Genomic DNA, 20378 nt, shown 5'->3' with positions numbered 1-20378 from the left:
CTCAAGCAATGAAGATGAAGATGAGAAGAAAAAGAACAAGCCATACAAGAAGAGAGATGGCAAAAATAAGGACTTCTACTAGAAGAAAAAGAGTAGAAAGGCCTACATTGTCGGTGATTGGCTCACGGACATTGATTCATCAAGTGGATCATCCGATAATGACAGTGACAATGAGAAGGTGGCCGCCATTGCTATTGATCTTGCATCTTCACCGCCACCATCGCCATCATCCTCTACACACCTATGCCTTATGGCCAAGGGTAAACGCAAGGTAACTAAGAATGATGATAGTAGTGATGATGAGCAAGCTAGTGATGATGATAGCGATAGCGATGATGATGATTCACCTACATATGATGATCTTATCAAAATACTAAGAAAATACACTAAGATCATTAGAAAGAGTAGAGCTACAAATGAAAAGCTTGATGCTAAAAATGATTCACTCTTAGCTAAGTGCGATACATTAGAAAAGGCTAATGATGAGCTTAGAGAAACTAATGATGCTATATCATCCAAACTCAAGGAGCTCAAATCTTCTAAGAAAGAGCTTAAAGATAAACATGATAAACTTGAGTGGGTGCATAATGAGCTCATCACTAGTCACAACAAGCTAAAAGATGAGTATACAACTCTTAAGATCAATCATGATACTCTTGTCATTGCTCAAGAATTCCTACCAAATGAGCCACATGATGCTACTAACTATGTTGTTAAGATTGATATAGCTACATCATGTGATGATTTGATTGATGAAAGCATTGAGCAAGGATCTAGTGGCAAAGGCAAGCAAGTGGTTGAGTGCAATGACTATGATGAATATGTCAAGCTCAAGAACATAAATGAGAAGCTCATGAAAGATCTTGAAGAAATGAAAAGCTACAACACCATTATGTTAGAAACTCTTGATCATAACAAAGAGTTGATTCTTGAGAATGAGAAGCTCAAAGAAGAAAACAAGAAGCTCAAGGAAGAGAAGAAAGATGATGCTCTTAAGGAAGAAAATAAGAAGCTCAAGTTGGAGAAAGAGCATCTCAAGATTGGATTGAGCAAGTTTGCTAGAGGCAAGCACCTCCAAAGTGAGCTACTCATAAACACCGTCATAAAGATGGATAGAAGTGGCATTGGATATGTGGCAAGTATAGAGAAGAAGAAGGCTCAAGTTCAACAACAACAATCAAAGCCAAAGCCAAAGCCAAAGAGATGTTTTGAATGTGGACAAGAAGGCCACTTTGCTCATGAATATCAAACTCCACCGCCATAACCCTTGCCCAAGCATGCTAGACCCTTTGCCTTCAATGCTCACTACATGCTTAGAAAGGACTCTAGTGGAAAGATGAAAGTCATGTTCTTAGGTCCCCCTAACAAGAATAGGCCTAAGAAGATTTGGGTGGCTAAGTCACTTATTGAGAAGGTGAAGGGCTCTCAACAAGTTTGGATTCCTAAAGCTTGAATCTCTTGTGTGTAGGTGAACTACAAGACCGATGGAAATCATTGGGTTATTGATAGTGGTTGCACTCAACATATGACCGGCGATCCTCGTATGTTCACCTCACTAGATGAAGAGGTAGATGAACAAGAGAAAATAACATTTAGAGATAACTCAAAGGGCAAGGTTAAAGGATTAGGCAAAGTGGCAATATCAAATGATCATTCCATCTCTAATGTGCTCTATGTTGCTTTATTGAGCTTCAACTTGCTATTAATTGAACAATTGTGTGATCTTGGCTTCCAATGCTTGTTTACTGAGAAGGAGGTTGTTGTATCCAAGGTAGATGACAATCAAGTGATATTCAATGGATTTAGATACAACAACTTATATCTAGTGGACTTCACCTCCGAAGATGCAAATTTGAAGACTTGCCTATTCACTAAAACAACACTTAGGTGGCTATGGCATAGAAGACTTGCTCATGTTAGGATGAGCTCACTCAAGAAGCTTATGAAGAATGATTTGGTGAGAGGATTGAAGGATGTGAAGTTTGAGAAGGACAAGCTTTGTAGTGCATGTCAAGCCGGCAAGCAAGTTGCAAATACTCATCCAACCAAAGCTTTCATACCAACCACAAGAGTGCTAGAACTCCTACACATAGACTTATTTGGACCAACAACATATAAGAGTTTAGAAGGGAATCTCTATTGTCTTGTGATTGTTGATGACTATTTAAGGTATACATGGGTACTCTTCCTTCATGATAAATCTGAAGTTGCATCTTGCTCCAAGGAGTTTGCCAAGAGAGCTCAAAATGAATTTGAAGTGAAGCTCAAGAAGATAAGAAGTGACAATGGCAAAGAATTTGACAATACAAACATTGAAGCCTATTGTGATAAAGTTGGGATCAAGCATGAAGTCTCCGCAACTTATACTCCTCAACAAAATGGTGTAGTTGAGAGGAAGAACCGGACCTTGATCACTCTTGCAAGGACAATGCTAGATGAGTACAACACCCCCGAAGCTCTATGGGTGGAAGCAATCAACACCGCATGCTATGCATCCAACCATCTATTCCTTCAAAAGTTCCTTGGCAAGACACCTTATGAGTTGCTTAATGGGAAGAAGCCGGACGTCTCCTTCTTTAGGGTGTTTGGTTGCAAATGCTACATCTACAAGAAGCGGCAACACCTAGGGAAGTTTCAAAGATGTTGTGATATTGGTTTTGTTGTTGGTTACTCATCAAAGTCCAAAGCATATAGAGTATTTAATCATGTCACCGGCTTGGTTGAAGAAACATATGCTGTGGAATTTGATGAATCTAACGGCTCCTAAGGAGCACATGAGAATCTTGATGATGTAGGTGATGAACCATTGAGGGAGGCTATGAAGAATATTCTGATGGGAGACATCAAGCCAAAAGATGATGAAGATGATGTACAAGTCATTCATCAACCCTCTTCATCAAGTGTGCCACAAGATGGTGAAAAAGATGAGAGAATAGAAAATGAAGATACTCATATCTCTCATGAGCAAATGGTGGTACAAGCACAAGATGTTGATGCTCCACAACCTCCTCCCCAAGTGGTCAATAGAAGAAATACACCCCTCCTACAAGATCATCCACAAGATCTCATCATAGGGAGTCCATCAAAGGGAGTAATGACTCGATCTCAAAAACTTACTTTATTTATTGCTCATCACTTTTTTGTCTCTTGCTATGAGCCTACCAAGGTAGAAGAAGCTCTTAAAGATCTAGATTGGATCAATGCCATGCATGAAGAGTTGAACAACTTCACTCGCAATGAAGTTTGGACTCTTGAAGAGCGACCAAAAGGTGCAAGAGTCATTGGAACAAAGTGGGTGTTCTGCAACAAGCAAGATGATCAAGGTGTTGTTGTGAGGAACAAGGCAAGACTAGTTGTAAAGGGGTTCTCTCAAGTTGAAGGTTTAGATTTTGGAGAGACCTTTGCACCGGTTGCAAGATTAGAAGCCATCCGTATCCTACTTGCATATGCATCACATCATAAAATGAAACTATATCAAATGGATGTGAAAAGTGTATTTTTAAATGACTTTATTAATGAACTAGTCTATGTTGATCAACCTCCCAGGTTTAAAGACCCTAGATATCCTAATCATGTTTATACGTTGTCCAAGGCACTATATGGGCTTAAGCAAGCCCCAAGAGCTTAGTATGAGCGCCTTTGGGACTTTCTTATTGAGAAGGGCTTCACCATTAGGAAGGTCGACACCACACTATTCACCAAGAAGCTTGATGGGCATATCTTCATTTGTCAAGTGTATGTTGATGATATCATCTTTGGATCATCAAATGAAGACTCATGCAAAGAATTTGGTGAATTAATGTCTAAGGAGTTCGAGATGTCCATGATTGGTGAGCTTACATTCTTTCTTGGTTTTCAAGTCAAGCAAATAAAAGAAGGCATCTTCATCTCTCAAGAAAAATACACAAAAGATCTTCTCAAGAGATTCACGATGGATGAATGTAAGCCAATCAAGACACCAATGCCTACCAATAGACATCTTGATCTAGATGAGGGAGGTAACCCGGTTGATCAAACTCTCTACCGTTCTATGATTGGTAGCTTGTTATATTTAACCGCATCTAGGCCCGATATCATGTTTAGTGTGTGTATGTGTGCTAGATTTCAAGCTAGTCCTAAGGAAACATATTTAATTGCCGTAAAAAGAATCCTTAGGTATCTTAAGCACATACCAAGCATTGGCCTTTGGTATCCCAAAGGAGCTATATTTGAATTAGTTGGCTATTCTGATTCGGATTATACCAGATGCAAAGTGGATAGAAAAAGCACATCCGGAGGGTGCCATTTGCTTGGTAGATCACTTGTGTCTTGGTCCTCCAAGAAACAAAATAGTGTGGCTTTGTCCACCGCCGAAGCGGAATACATTGCCGCGGGTGCTTGTTGTGCACAAATTTTATACATGAAACAAACTTTGCTAGACTATGGTGTAGTTCTAGAAAAAGTACCTCTTTTGTGCGATAATGAAAGTGTCATAAAACTTACAAAAAATCCGGTTCAACACTCTCGCACCAAGCACATAGATATCCGCCATCACTTTCTAAGAGATCATGTTGCTAAAAATGATATATCACTAGAAGATATAAGAACCGAAGATCAATTAGCGGATATCTTCACTAAACCGCTAGATGAGGCTATATTTTGTAGATTGCGGAATGAGCTCAATGTATTTGACTTTAGCAACTTCACTAAAAATTGAGCTTGTGTTGTCCCTTGCATTCATTGTAATATACAACATGTTTAATTTTTGGCAATGCATATAGGGCTTGTCTAACATGGTTAAGATAACCACCAAAAAGTGTGTGAAGAAGCTTAACCTTGGATCAAACTTGACAAGCAACTAGATTTACTTACAAAGTTTTGCATATGCATGGATGTTGTCTTGTCGTTTTGTTCCATTTGCCCTCTTATTGCCTATTTTCTTAAAAAGAATTATAGCCTAAGGCAAAATATTTTGAAAAATATGAGGGTTTAAGAGAGGTCACTCACATCAGTCCCAATTAGTGTTTATTTGGATCTTACTCAAGTTGGGACTTGATTGGGAACAGGCAGCACGAAGGAACTTTGAAGTTTTGCTAGAAAAGGTGCACCGGACGCTGTTGTCTAGTGTCCGGTCAGTTCATAGGAGGTGAACTGCTGTTGAAGGAGTGACCGGACGCTGCGTTTGTGCGTCCGATCAGGAAGGGATCCAGTGTCCGGTCGTTTGGAGAAGGAACAGGCTGTACTGACTAGATCCTGCCTGCGTTCGGTCATGGACCACCGGACGCGTCCGGTCGTGATTCTAGAGGAATTGGACCTCTCTGGAATCGACCGGACGCTAGGTGGTAGCGTCCGGTCGCTACCACTAGAGCGTCCGGTCAGTGGATCTCGCACGGTATCAGGACCCTTTTTCGTTTCCTTATCTATTACGTTGGGGGACCTATTTATTCAAGCCGGCCGTACCCTTTTGCCCCGCATCTCACCGAGCCCTAGCCAGCGCCACCGTCGAGCACCTCGCGCTAGCCTCTCACGCCACCACGCCTCCCCTACCTACGCTCGCCCCTGCTCCGAGCCACTGCACACCTCCCATGCCCAAGCAACAGCGCGCCACCACCGTGACGCCTGCAGCGCCGTCGAAGCCGAACCCGTGCGCCTCCCGTGACCCAGCGCCATCGTCGGCTCCCCTGCCACCGAGCGCCATCCAGCTGCCATGCCCTAGCCCTTCCCCCTCGTTGGTAAGTGAAAGCTCTAGTTTGGTTTTGGTTAATTGATGAAACCCTAAGTGCTAACCTAGTGTATCAAGATGATTATGAGATAGGTAGCACTACTCCAAGTGATGAAGCAATGGTGAAGATCATGACAATGGTGATGGCATGGTGATGGTCAAATGCTTAAACTTGGAAAAGAAGAAAGAGAAAAACAAAAGGCTCAAGGCAAAGGTATAAAATGTAGGAGCCATTTTGTTTTAGTGATCAAGACACTTAGTGAGTGTGATCACATTTAGGATAGATAGCCGTACTATTAAGAGGAGTAAAACTTGTATTGGAATACGGTTATCAAAGTTCCACTAGATGCTCTAACTCGTTGCATATGCATTTAGGATCTAGTGGAGTGCTAACACCCTTGAAAATGTTTGTGAAAATATGCTAACACTTGTACACAAGGTGATACACTTGGTGGTGTTGGCACACTTGATATGCATTCAGCGCTTTTGGGAAAATGAAATGCCTATTTTCTATTGCGCTGGATGCAAATTCTTGTGGTTGGCACATTGGATCAAGGGTGAAGAAGTTAGAAGTGAAAACGAGTTGATCGCGAAGACGCTGGCGTCGGTCAACTGACCGGACGCTGGGTCTGAAAGCACTGGACGCTGGTTTCTGCGTTCGGTCAAACTGACGGGTCTGCACAGTACCGAGGGTATTGCATTGGACGCTGGTCTGTGTCCGGTCAAGGTGGACCGGACGCGTCCGGTCGAAGAAATACGCCTCGGGGAGCTTACTGGAAATGACCGGACGCTGAGGATTCTGCGTCCGGTCAGTTTTATCGGAGCGTCCGATCAGCTTCGTAGCCGTTGAAATCTGACGAACAGCGTTTGAAGCTGGTGACGCATGGCGTCCATCGGGCGACCGGACGCTGAGGGCCAGCGTCCGGTCAGTATGACCGGAGCGTCCGGTCAGAGCGCGTTTTGCCCAGTGAAGGGGTATAACGGCTCTATTTATAGCCCCATGGCTAGCTCAAGGGAGCGCTCTTGCACATTTTCATTGACATAACAACCTTGTGAGCTTAGCCAAAGTCCTTCCACTCATCTCCATCATTGATCCATCATCATTGTGAGATTGGGAGAGAATCCAAGTGCATTGCTTGAGTGATTGCATCTAGAGGCACTTGGTATTCGTGTTGCGCTGCGGATTTTACTTGTTACTCTTGGTGGTTGCCACCACCTAGACGGCTCGGTGCAGCGGTGGAGGATTGGCACGAGTTGGTGATTGTTCGTGGCCATCTCCGGTGATTGTAAGGGGAGTTGTGCCTTCCCCGGTGGAGTGTCGAAAGGTAACTCTAGTAAATTGCTCGTGTCATTGAGTTACCTCACTCGTGGGTCGGTTCTTGCGGTGTCCAATCATGTGGACGAGGTTTGTGAAACACCTCTTAGCCGCCGAACCACCAAGTGCTGGTCGACACAACAGGGACGTAGCGTGTTGGCAAGCACGTGAACCTCGAGAGAAAATTGATTGTCTCTCTTCTTTGACATTCTCCCGGTGATTGGCTATATATTCATCTTGTGATTGGTTCATCCCCTACATGTCGGTATAATCACTCTACTCACTCATTTACATTCTTGCAAACTAGTTGATACAAGCTCTTTAGTGTAATTAGAATTGAGAGCTTGCTTTATTATTTACATTCATCTAGTTGAGCTCTTTAGAGTAGCAAGGTTGAGAGCTCTTAGTGAGTAATTACATAGCAAGTTTGTGTGCCTAAGTAATCATTGCAACTAGAATTGTTGGATAGGTGGCTTGCAATCATTGTAGAGCTAGAGCAAGTTTGCATTACGCTATTTGTCATACTAATCAAATTGCTCTAGTTAATTTGTAGATTTTTAAATAGGCTATTCACCCCCCCTCTTGCCATATTAGGACCTTTCAGTAAGGCCAAATCCGTGTTCTCAATTTGCTTCGCTTGTGACCTAGATCAATTTCCAAGCATTGATTTCAAATCATCCAGGGCCGCCGTTTCATCAAAGTGGTTCGCAAACCCTAACCCTAGCCGGTTCTGAGGTTCCCTGCATGACGTCTCTTCTTTTCTTGGATCACCGGTTCGTCAGGTAGCATGCCCGTCATCTCAATTTTGTACCTACATTGCTTGCTTCCTAGGGTTTTCGCATCTATTAGATATATTGTATTTATTCGTATATCCATCTATTCCATCGTGTAGCGAGTCGGTGCCGTTGAGGTTCTTGTGGCAGTTGTTAGATAACTCGGAGCCAAGCTCGTGAGTACGGATCGAGGCCAAGCCTCGGGAGTGTCAGTTTGACAGTTGATCTTCGTCAGCGGCAGTTCATCTTCTTGTCAGATCAGATGGCTCGCACCAAGAATGTTGGTGGTGGTCCAGGAGATGACGATCAGAGGCCCCTGCCTCGCCAGCCTGTAGGATCGAAAGGCAAGGCAACGAAGCAGGTGACATCCAAGAAGCGCAAGTACCCCGACGCAGAGACAGCGAGAGCAATAGCAGTTGCTGAGGCCACAGAGTGTGCCGAGAGAGGAGGTGCTCGCAGTGGTGTGGTCATTGTAGATCCGCAGCTTACACCGGCACAGAGGGCAGCAGTTGAGGAGGTTGAGCATTGTCATGGTGGTCCACCTAGGACTCTCATGATGGCAGGACATCGACTGGCTCTTGTAGAGCCTTGACCTTAGGGGGAGCCCCAGTAGGAGCCACAGCAGCAGGCCCCAGCAGCAGAGCCTCAGCCAGCTCAGGAGGCCCAGGAGGGCCAGCAGACCGAGGAGACTGAGCTGGCACCCCAGCTACGCCGCTTTGGTCGTACCAGTGCTACAGTCCACCGAGGCCAGCTACACAGCGCAGGGGTTCACGCCCACCGCCTAGACCACAGGGTCCGTCTCTAGTGGTACACCTTGACTTGAGGGCCGCCACAGCCAGACAGGTTCGCTAGCTGAGATTTGTTGAGTTCGATGTGTGGTTCCCTCCGAGGAGGGATGAGAGAGCAGCAGAGGGCTTCTATACACCGCTCCAGGAGGATTTCTATAATGCCTATCTCAACAGTGGGGCAATGTTCAGATCTCAGAGAGTCTGCAGTATAGAGTCTATTGTGGCAGCAGCCGGAGAGCATATCTGCCCCTACTTGTCATATTTGCCAGGGCTCATAGATCTGATTGGCTGGATAGGAGTATATGTACCATCTTGGGTTCGGCAGTTTTATGCTTCACTCTATGTTGATCTGCATCACAACTTCATTCACTTTGCATTCAACGGCAGAGACTATAGGGTGATGAGTTTTAGGGCCCAGGAGATACTGAGGCTACAGGATCAGCCTGTCAGATTGCATGAGGTATGCTATGGACAACAGGAGCCTCCCAGGTGCCCTCATGGAGGGTTGGTGCCCCCTACAGATCTGGTGCGCCATTGCTTCAAGGAGCCCTTTGGTGAGGGGTCGAGGAGGAACCCCAGTGACCTAACTCCTACAGCTCGTGTGCTAGAGGCCATTATTAGGAGGACACTACTTCTCAGGTTGGGTTACAGAGAGGGTCTGACTCGCTTGCAGCTCTGGCTCCTTAATGCCCATGATGCAGCAGATAGTGTTCGACATTTGGGACCTCCTTCTATCAGAGATGGAGGATACTATTGCTGAGGGCTTCAAGGGTCGTAGACAGCTTCCATATGCACATTGGATTACTTTCCTGATGCTCCAGTCTGTGCATGTTAGGACCCCAGAGATGGTTGCCGAGTACAGAGGTGCCACCATAGAGTTTCTGGCTTATAACATGGCACAGAGGATCAGGTACAACACTCCACAGGCACCAGCTCGTCCTAGTCATCGTCTAGATATTCTAGAGTCAGCAGCTCAGCAGGACGAGATCATTAGAGGCATTGCCGCCACTGAGGAGGAGCAGCTTGAGGCACAGCAGGAGATGACCGAGTCCAGTGACAGTTCGGATGATGACTATCATTCGATTCCTCAGATGCCTCCACGCAGACACGATGCAGAGGCCGGTAGTTCTAGCTCCGCTCCACCTGCACCACAGACTGACCCCGCGTTGATTGCTATTCTTGAGCGAATGCAGCAGGATTAGGCATGTCAGGCTCAGGAGACAGCTGCCAACTTCGCACAGTTTTAGGCTCATCAGGACGAGTTCCAGCGGCAGCAGCAGCTCCTCCAGCAGCAGCAGCAGCAGATGCATCACCAGCAGTTACTCATGCAGCAGCAGCTTATGGGATTTATGCAGCATGTAGTGACAGCACTTAGGGCCCCACTACCACAACCTTCACCCCAGCTTGCTCAGCCTGCCACCACTTCGTCGACTCCAGCTGTATAGCCCAGTGGGCTTCAGAGTCAGGGACAGCCTCCAGCTCAGTTTGCTTCACCTATAGTTCAGGTGTCCCAGTGGTTGTCCTCACCAGTGGTAGCCCCACAGTTCACTCCATATCACATGGGCTTCTCATCGGAGCAGTCACCCTCGCTATTCGTGCCCGACACATCAGTCTTCAGGAGTCTTGGAGCATCTTTCAGCGAGTTGACCGTCATGCCTACACCGCCTCATATGCATACCGCTGGTCCTTCTACAGTAGCCCCAGTCGGTGTGACTTCTCATAGGCTCCCCTCGTCTGTCGCCTCATCAGATCCTATGACAGACGTCCCAGCAGCATCACAGGCAGCACCTGCCCCAGCTCAGACCCAGACCGCTTCAGCGACATTGCCAGCCACAGAGGGTCAGTCAGTTCAGAGCTCAGGGTCAGATGATGATGGCACCCAGTTTCAGCTTGCCCCTCGTACCTCAGCGCCCGGCTCATCCGCTGCAGCCCCACCGACCGACCCTTAGGTTTTGGTGTTTGACGCCAAAGGGGGAGAGGGTTTGAGTATGTAGACTCAGGGGAAGCGACATTTAGGGGGAGCTAGTTATCTAGTATTAGCTTATTATATACATTTGGAGTTCTATCTGTGTGATACACTATTACTTTATGCATTCGTGTGTTACTTTCATGCATATTATTATATCTATGTGATAGTGATATCTACGTGATTGTGATAAATGACATGTGTGCTCTCTACTTTGCATTATTTATATGTCATGTCACTTGTGTTATGCTCATTTGCCTTTGCTTCCGCTTTTATACTCCAATGCAAATGAGCTTTGGTACTTGTACTCTTGCTTAATTTATATTCTTTGAGTACATTGTGTTGGCTTGGGTCATATAAGCTTGACTAACTCTTTTGTTCTTATTGACAAAAGCTTATATGAACCAAGCTCGTCAAAAACCTCACACTTTCACATACTCGAGGTGGTATTGTCATCAATCACCAAAAAGGGGGAGATTGAAAGCATCTAGGCCCTTAGTTGGGTTTCGGTGATTAATGATAATACAAGATTACTATGACTAACATGTGTTTTGCAGAGACAAGTAAGTTAGGTCATGGTAATGGAGATCAATTGGGCAATCGAGGTCGTCATGCCCCTATGATGGAAATTGTTTCGGTTTTCAAAGGATGGACGACAAGGTTAATGATGACTAGTTCTAAGTGTCGATTGGAGTTGGAGTGACACTTAGAGTAGTTTAGGACTTTGTTTTTCCTTTGGTCATACTATTAAGAGGGGTATGGATGGGTAGCTTGACCTAGGTGAGTCTAGTGAGTTAGGTGTGGTGTACACTTGTTAAAACTAGCTCTAGGTAGCTCCTATGAATGCCTAAGATCCTTTGGAGCAAATTTCATTCACATATGATTGAGAGTTGGAAGTAAATGGAGGGTCAAATGCTGACTGGACGCTGGCCCCGGTGTGACCGGACGCTGGCCGCAGGGTCTGGTTAGTTCATTTGATCAACAGACTGCGTTCGGTGCGACCGAACGCTGGAGAGGTCAAGTGACCGGACGCTGAAAGGCAGCGTCCGGTCGACTCCAGTAAGGTTCTAGAGAAGGGAATCTACGACCGGACGCGTCCAGTCAAGTCCAGTAAGGTTTCAGTAAGGGTTTAATGCGACCGGACGCGTCCGGTCAGTGGTGACCGGACCCTGCCAGCGTCCGGTCAACACATTTTCACTGGTTCACAGGTTGAACTGACCGGAGCGTCCGGTCAATATGACCGGAGCGTCCGGTCACCCCGCAGAAGCTCATAACAGTTCGTTTTTTAGGCTGCCTTATAAATAGAAGTTCCACTCGTGTGTGGAGTCACTTTTTTGCTCATTCCAACAGCTGAGAAACACGTTTGTGAGTGCCAAGAAGAGCAAGGTCCTAGTGAGGTGATTGAGATTTGAGAATCCAAGAGTAGCCTCATTAGTGAATCAAGAGTAGCCAAGTGTGCATCCATCTTCTCATTAGGCTTCGCGTGGTCAAGTGAGAGTTCGTGCTTGTTACTCTTGGTGATCGCCATCACCTAGACGGCTTGGTGGTGATTGGGAGCTTGGTGATCACCCGGCGGAGCTTGTGGGTGACCCAACTCAAGTTATGAGCGGCTTTGGGTGATTCGCCGCGACGGAGTGTCGAAGAATCAACCCGTAGAGAGCACTTGATCCTTGCGCGGATCAAGGGGGAGCTACACCCTTGCGCGGGTGCTCCAACAAGGACTAGTGGGGAGTGGAGACTCTCTGATACCTCGGTAAAACATCGTCGCGTTCCTCTCTCTCCATTTACTTTGAGCATTTACTTTGAGCAATTCAATACTTGTTCTTACATTTATAGAATTGCCATGCTAGAGTAAGTTTGGAACATAGGTTGCAAGTCCTTTGTGCATTAGAGTAATAGAAACACTTTTATATGTACAAGGGGTTAATTGGGCTAACCGTAGGATTTGATTATTGCAAGAAAATTTAGAATTAGCCCAATTCACCCCCCCTCTTGGGCATCTTGATCCTTTTAGTCCCCCAACAGGCAAACTGAAAAATGACAGAACTCTAACAACAAGGCTCATATCCATGTGATTTGGTCTACAAATCACATCACCGAATACACAGTTAGCTAAATCGCTCTACAAACAGAAACTCCTTCTTCCTACAGATTGACACTAATTTTCCTACATACCAAATCACATGAGCTCCAAATCTTACCTAGTCTCTTCACCAACATCGCATAAATCCATCTCGCCGGGGTCGCTACTCCTGTCCTCGCGTGGCGTAGCGCCTGGAGGCCTGCCCGCTCGGGGCGCCTGCCGCCCTACCATGTTGGGCCCTGTCCGCTCCCGCCCCGCCTGGCCGCCCGCGACGCACGGCGCCCCTGGCCGCCCGCGACGCGCCCCGCCCTGGCCGCCCACGACGCGCCCCGCTCTGGCCGCTCGGGGCCGCGCCCGTGCCCTCCTCACGCGGCGCTACGACCCGCCCAGCAGCTTTCGTGCCCTCGTCGCCCAGCCGCACCCGCTAGGGTTTCAGAGAAGAACGGGAGAGATAGAGAGGATACGGTAGAGAGAATGGGGAATTGGGGAAGGTATGATTGGATAAGGGGTATGATTGTCTTTGGTCTTATTACGAAGGGTTTTGTTGTTTTTTTATATTTTGTATTCCGGAAACAACTAACAGAGTTAAAAGTAGGGATAAACTGAGCCTTAGTAGTTACAAAGCAGGGGTAAAATCACAACGATGACAAAACACAAGGATAAAATCATAATTGGACATCGAAGTAAAGATAAAAACACAATATTCCCTATAATTTTTTATGGCAATGAGCAAATTTTCTCAATTTTTAAGCTACCGAGCAAGCTGAGTACTGTAAATACGGCCAACAAATAGATGCAGCTGGTTGGTGCCTGAAGGTGGTCAGGGAATGACCATGCCACGCTTATGGCTTTATTTATGGATCATAATAAGTTCAATAACACAAGGCAACAACACACACAACGTCACGTTACAACAGTCGGAGACAGTACTATGTCCTCCAGTCCTCTCCTGAGATCAATGTAGACCACGCTAATAACGAGTTACACTTACACCGGGTAGTACAGACAGAGCTTAAGGTGGCTGCAGGTGGCTGAGGCGGTACAGGCCGGTCCATTGCCCCTGCTACACACCACCGCCATAAAAAAACGGAAGGGTAACTACGTGCTGAGCAGCCTAATGCTACGCAGCGCTGTCAGGTTAAACACGATTACAATTCTCAAAGCAAATGCGGGGTATTGTCCTAAACACACAACGCAACAGAGTCCCATCTGAGACCAATCTCCCTTATGTGCACCTCACAGCAGAGGCACCAGGTTGGATCTGCCCCTTCTTGTCGCAGTTCGCTGCCGTCGGTTCTTGGGGGGAAGTGTTCACCTGGCCTGAATTCTCGGCCCCCTTTTCTGCCTCAGCTGGAGGAGCATCTGCCTTTGTCTCAGACACAAGCGGGGCTGCTGGTTCAGTGGCACCTCCATTCTCTTTCTTCTCTCCCTCTGAAGATGCCACGGAAGGCACCGCAGATTCAGCTGCCTGACCATTCTCGGTCTTCTCCTCTTTCTTCTCTTCATCAACAATTGCAGGGGGAGCTGATTCGGACTCAGCTGGCTTTCCGTCTCCTTTATTCTCAGATTCTGGGGCAGCAACATTATTAGGCTGTGCTTGGCCTTCGGTGTTTTGTTCAGTCTTCTCAGCTGCATCTACAGCAGGGGCCACCTCTTTCTCACCAGTCTTCTCTGCTGCATCTACAGCAGGGGCCTCCTCTTTCTTATCTTCACCTTCCTCAGTCTTCTCTGCTGCATCTACAGCAGGGGCCTCCTCTTTCTTATCTTCACCTTCCTCGGTCTTCTCTGCTGCATCTACAGCAGGGGCCTCCTCTTTCTTATCTTCACCTTCCTCGGTCTTCTCTGCAGCATCTGCACTTGGGGCCTGTTTCTTCTTGTCTTCAGCATTTTCAGCATCTTTCATCTCCACATCGGTACCTTTACCTTCCTCCGAAGCACCATCTTCTCCAACCTCATTTGCATCTTCTTTTTCCTCCTTTTTGCCCTTCTTAGAGCTTGATCTTCCCCGTTTAGGGGTCTTCTGACCCTCCGGGCTCTCAGTTGCCTTGACCTTCTCGCTTAAGCGTGCTGAGCGTCTGGGAGTATCACCTGCTTACAAGCTTTTTAGAGGGAGCAGCAAGACATTGAATATTGGGAAACCTACTAGTACCAAAAGAGATGAATTTACAATATAACTAAGAAGAAGTGATAAAGAAATGATGAAACTAGATGCCTACTGGTTCCCCAATCAAACTCTGAAGATGCAGGGCCTCCAGGATGAGCTTTCAGGTACTGGGTCAGCTGTCTCTTGCTCTTAACTTCCTCACCAGTTGGGGAAACAAAAATAACCTCAAATCGTCCACCTCGAGTTGGGGCAAGCTGGGATATAACATGAACAAGTTAGCGTTAAAAATATGCAATGAAACTAAAACAATCAAACATGGTATGAGCCAATTTGAACTCTAATTCAAGCTGCTTGTTGGTAATGTGCTTATATAATACGACCACCGTAGCAAAGGGCCAACTTGTTATAGATATATTCATTTCAACAAATATTGTCTGCCAGTTTCTAAGTATATTCATTTCAACAAATACATCCACAGCAGCAGGCTCACTGTCATAACTAGGACAGAACTGCAGTTCATTCCATGAATAGACAACCGGAAAATGAACACATCTGAGGAAAACCTTTTTTGCCAACCTTCAGAAAATAATTAAGCTAGTAGGCCCATATTCAATTTTAAGAATGCAACCAGTCCGAAAAGGTGATAAAGTAGACTCATGCCACCAGCCGATTTCAAATCATCATAATCTCTTGCAACACGAGACTATAATAAATAACATGAACAAGATTACAGAAGTTCAAGCAAGATATATGTGAAAATATCCGCAGTGTTATTGATCCTCTTTCTCCCAGTATCTTTAGCTGAAGCCCTCATTTTCAAACCATGTACTATCACCCAAAAGAAGAAAAATTTCCCCTAAAAAAAGAAGAAGGAAAATTTCATGATCTACACAAAACAAAAATAAAGCCAACAGTCCTGCATGATTATCACTTGTTTTAAACATAGAAATCGACAATCAAGCATATGAAACTTACCACAACAATAAATCATCCCAAAGCCAAAGATGTAATCAATGAGCAAGGACAAAGGAATCCTCACAAAAATGCCAGGGCACTGTTACTATCCAATGAAAAACATGGGTTGGATGTTATAATCATTTGACGCATTTACAACAATGTGTTAATTGTTCCTTACCTATCTGAATTTTCCATACCCTATTAGGCAATTAATGTCTAAGTGTCTATCTAATGAATCCTGAAAGGTTTACATTTCAGTTCATGGAAGAAAATTTGAAAACAATGTGCTAAGATGTTCCCAGGATCCTATCTGTACTATCAGCATTATAAACCAAGTGAAGGTAACTCTCCATATTATGCTTATTTTTCCTTTCATTTCATAGCAGATGCAAAATCATGCTTAGTAGGCTAGCAGCACCACGCACCAAGCCTCCACACAGATCAGCTAAAAACAATTTCAAAGAAGTTACACAGTATAACCAAATAAGCCAAAATCCTATAACAAAATAAGCCAAAATCAAAAGAGAAGATGTCAATATAGGTTAAGATGTTGCTAAGGACCAGATGAACTCATGATCGATTGGGTATAGTCTAGTCAAGTACTCCAGTGTTACCGGGTTACAGGTGCAAGTGTCCGATTCGGGTGCAGTGTACTATACAAAAATAGGAACAGAGAATCGTCTAACAAATATTACTGTTATCTTGATTTTTACACCTACTATATACATGTAAGGAAAATTAAAGAGTATATTTCTGCCTCTTCCTTAGTATGTTAGAAGAGGAAACAGATTAGAGTCCAAATTGTAATTAAAAATCCACAAGATATATATATATCCAATAATGCAAGATTAAGAAGGAAAAGAAAGAAGAAAAAAAAGAGTGAGATAGGCTGACATTTACTGGCCCACAGAGCCCACCTCTTCGTTTGTTGTGGCTGACCTAATCCCTATAAACTCAATGGACTAAAGTGCAGAGCTGCCACCAGTCACCAGTCCTTACTGCCTTGATCTTACAAGCACTAGAGCTGTGTCGTCGCCACATAAGCCCTCCCCTAGACACCATCTCTCACCAATGGGTACCAAAACAGATTGCTTGCCTCCACCTCATTTATCCTTTGTGCTACCCTCCATTTCACTGAAGACATCTACGCTGCCAACCTGTATGGCATTAAACATGACCACTGGCGTCCAACACGAGTCAATACGCCAAAAGAAAAGGTGTGCATGTTCCACTAACACTGGTCATCGAGATATAGTCTCTTAACAGCATCTATCTATGTCAGTGGAACTAAATACATTAATTCAGGCCAGCCAACTCAAACATTAATCAAGACTCAGCAATCCACCAACCAAAATTACCATAGAAAACAATAACAGAAGCAATTTGTCGTACCTGTAAGCAAAAGCAACACATGACTAGAAAACCTACAATCTAGCCAAATCTACAATAAGTTATTCCACATGCCAGAAAAGGCCAGTATAGAGGTGGGACCATGATTTCCAATTCCCTTTAAATGAAAGAAACTAGACCTATTCGCATCTGACTCGTGGCTGGTAATTGAGGTTTCCATGCGAGCTCTTAACTTTTATGCGTATGCAGCAAGAAATTTCATGATTTTGTTGAAGAAAACCTGGGCAAAACGACAAACTTTGTTTTGACACTTTCCCAAGAAAAAAGGCATTGTTTTAAAAGCTCAAATTTCCGGCGTCCAGTTCAGCTATGCTGCTTCATCCCAACTCATGGTTGTATAGCGTTGATTAGGACTTAGGAGTTGGAAAGAAAGCATTGGGCTCGCTCGGCGGTGCTAGTAGCACAGTGGGCTGCAGCTGCTGCTGTTTATTTCCTCTATAGAAGAACAGTGATTGCAAGTGCGCTGCTGCAGCAAGCTTTTCCGAGAAGGCCGATTGAGCATAGATTTCATTTAAATTCAGGAAATGGCTGAATTTAGAAACATAGAAACTTCAATCCAATCAAATCACCAGAGGATAGCCCATAGTTGGAACATCGAACAGGCTTCCTTAAGAGACACAACATGAGATAAAATAGATGGCGCAACTATGGTAAACCATGTTAGGATCCACCCGTACTGAATCAAATAAGAACCAAAACACACTATCCAGAGCTCTAAAGGCGAAACTTATACAGTGCAAAAACGTTTATGCTCTGTTCGTCCAAAAACAAAAGATAAAAGTAGCATCACGGCTACAACAAAACTACAACCAAAAATCAGCTAAACCGAATCCAACGGAATGGAGGACCTAATACATCTACATAAATGGACTCAGATGCTGCAAAAGCAAGAGCTATAAAACTGCAGTCTACAATACTCGCACTCGCACATGGGTTGGACTCGGATGCTGCAAGCCAATCGCGAGCACGAACAGTGAGCTGAAATCAAGCTCCTAAACCATACAACCGTGTTCGCATGGCCTTAAGCAAAATAACAACGCCCCAGGAACGGCATGAATCAATCGAGCTCGAAACCCTAGAACCCGACGCCCCAGCTCTGACCGTTCGGTTAGGGTAAACCGCAGCGGAATTCGCAGAGACAGAGCCCGAGACCCCCGGATCCGAGCGCTAGCAGGCCCCCGGAGCCCTTGGAACCGCGACCCTCGGGCCCGAAGCAAGCGGCGTGCAGAGAGCGTGGGAGGAAAATTGGAAGGGGCCAGCCAAGCGGGCAGTTAAGGGCAAACCTTCTTCGTCCAGCCTGAGGGTGCGGGGAGCTCGGTTGTGCTGGGCTCCTTCTTCTCCGGCGTCTCCTGGACCGCCGCTGCCGCCGCCGCCTCCTCGCCGGTAGCCATACCGCTCGCCGGGTTTCGAGTCTCCTCTTCCCGCTCTCGCTGTCGCAATTCGCAAAGGCTGATGCTGAATTGGGGAATGGGGTGGGTTGGACTTGGAACGGGGGGGCCGCGGGGACGGCAGAAATAACGGCCCTCCTGGTGGCCTGCGCCCCCAAGTGTCTCGGCCACGCAGACGGCGTGAGCGACCGGGAGCGCACCTGGACCCGGTGGATGTGCTCGTGAGAGCCTGCCGGCAGATCCGTGCGGAGCTCGAGAGGTGTCGGGATCATGGACCGGGTGCAGGAGATGCTATCGTGCGGCTGCGGGGAGCAAACGGCGGGACCGAGAAGGTGGCAGAAAACCGCATTGCATTCCGCGAGACTGGACGATTCTAGTCCGTTGTTGTGCGATAGGCGGTGCGCATGTGCACGGAGCGAAGTACGATACGCTAGCCGGCGGAAGGCAGAGACCGTTGACAAGTGGGGCACGCTTGGACCTTGGAGGGCCCAAGCGTGGGAGTGGGAGGCCGGCTCGTCAGCGGTAGAAACGTGGCGAGTTTCGATTGGTTCGAGCTTGGATAGTGAGCGCAGAAGTAGTAGATGCCGATCGGCCGATCATATCGGTCGCTGGGCACGTGCTGCGCTCGGAGGGCGTGGGATCTGGGAGGAACACGTGGCCCGGTCCGGGAAACGACAAACAGCCTCACGATCATGCATTATTACTGCTGGTCGATTTTGTGTGAGAGAAAAATACTGTTCTGGTTTATAATCCACGATCTTTTACGATCGTATGAACAGTCAGAAACTGGGATGGTTCTGCCACGGTCGCCAATACGTCCACGTCAAAATGAACTTTTTAAGTTTTCTAAAATACGGAGTAACTTTGATCAACTATGTACAACAAATTATTAATATTTTATGATGCATAATGAATATCATTAAATTAGTTATTAAATATATTTTTACAATAATTTTATTTAAATATATAAATATTGCTAATATTTTATATAAATCTAGTCAAACTTAGAAACGTTTGATCGCCACGAAACCCAAAACGACACTTACTTTGGGACGCAAAGAGTACTGAAGTATTATTCCTCTGGTACTGTTTGTTACTCCCTCCGTCTCAAAAATAGAGTCGCTATGGGAATCGTGCTGGTCAAATTTTCTCAACTTCGACTAGGTTTGTAGAAAATACGTGCAACATTTATATCTACAAATAAGTTTATTATGAAAGTATATTCAATGATCTACCTAATGATACTAATTATGTACCATAAATATTAATATTTTGTTAAATATATTTAGTCATAGTTAAAAGTTGCTGATTTTTTTGGAAAGCGAGAATGGCTCTTTTTTTTTTTGGACGGAGGGAGTAGGTGTCAATGTATTTTAGAAAACGTCCTTCTTGTTAGGCGTTTCTTAGAAACTGATGTGGGAATTAACTGTTGGATGGAAATCGAACAGTTGGCGTTTTTATTAGCTCTGCATTCACAGGCGGAGTGCTCCTTACAGCCATGCAGCAAAACTTGGATTCAATAGCAAGGTTGCAACGTGACAAGTGCTACCTCAGTATTTGGTGTTGTTTATAACAGTCCACATTGGTTTCGTAGCTCTCCTTGGTATCTGAAATTTGAGCTCCTGCGCCTAAGAATTGGTACCAGAGGGAGTAAAAAAACTCAAACTAAATGTTTAAGTCACCTCACTTGTCTTAGCGCGATTGGATACTACAAGCTCGTTCAGCTGCGGCAGCAGCAGCTGTGTAGTTCAACCGATTAAGTTTTACATCATGCCATTGCGTAAGACATGACTCAAGATGCCATGCTAGTGCGTGCAGATGGTGCCGGACATGTGGAGATGAAGTGGCAGACTCGGTAGCGCCACGTTTAATGGCATGACTGAGTCGTGTCAC

At 45.6% G+C, this 20378-nt stretch overlaps 1 protein-coding gene across 1 annotated transcript; it reads right to left on the bottom strand.

Annotated features, from left to right (window-relative positions):
- Positions 1 to 13426: 13426 nt before the first annotated feature.
- Positions 13427 to 18834, bottom strand: LOC136522312 (methyl-CpG-binding domain-containing protein 11-like). Its single transcript, XM_066516146.1, is given in 4 exon segments — positions 13427 to 14714; positions 14843 to 14984; positions 18381 to 18780; positions 18782 to 18834. Coding segments are annotated over 4 exon segments (1458 nt in total). The 3' UTR covers positions 13427 to 13851.
- Positions 18835 to 20378: the final 1544 nt, after the last annotated feature.

This window comes from Miscanthus floridulus, chromosome 2, assembly GCF_019320115.1.
Source record: "Miscanthus floridulus cultivar M001 chromosome 2, ASM1932011v1, whole genome shotgun sequence".
NCBI classification, from domain to species: domain Eukaryota; kingdom Viridiplantae; phylum Streptophyta; class Magnoliopsida; order Poales; family Poaceae; genus Miscanthus; species Miscanthus floridulus.
The sequence above is the reverse complement of the archived record's forward strand: the minus strand, read 5'-3'. Positions and strand labels throughout refer to the sequence as shown.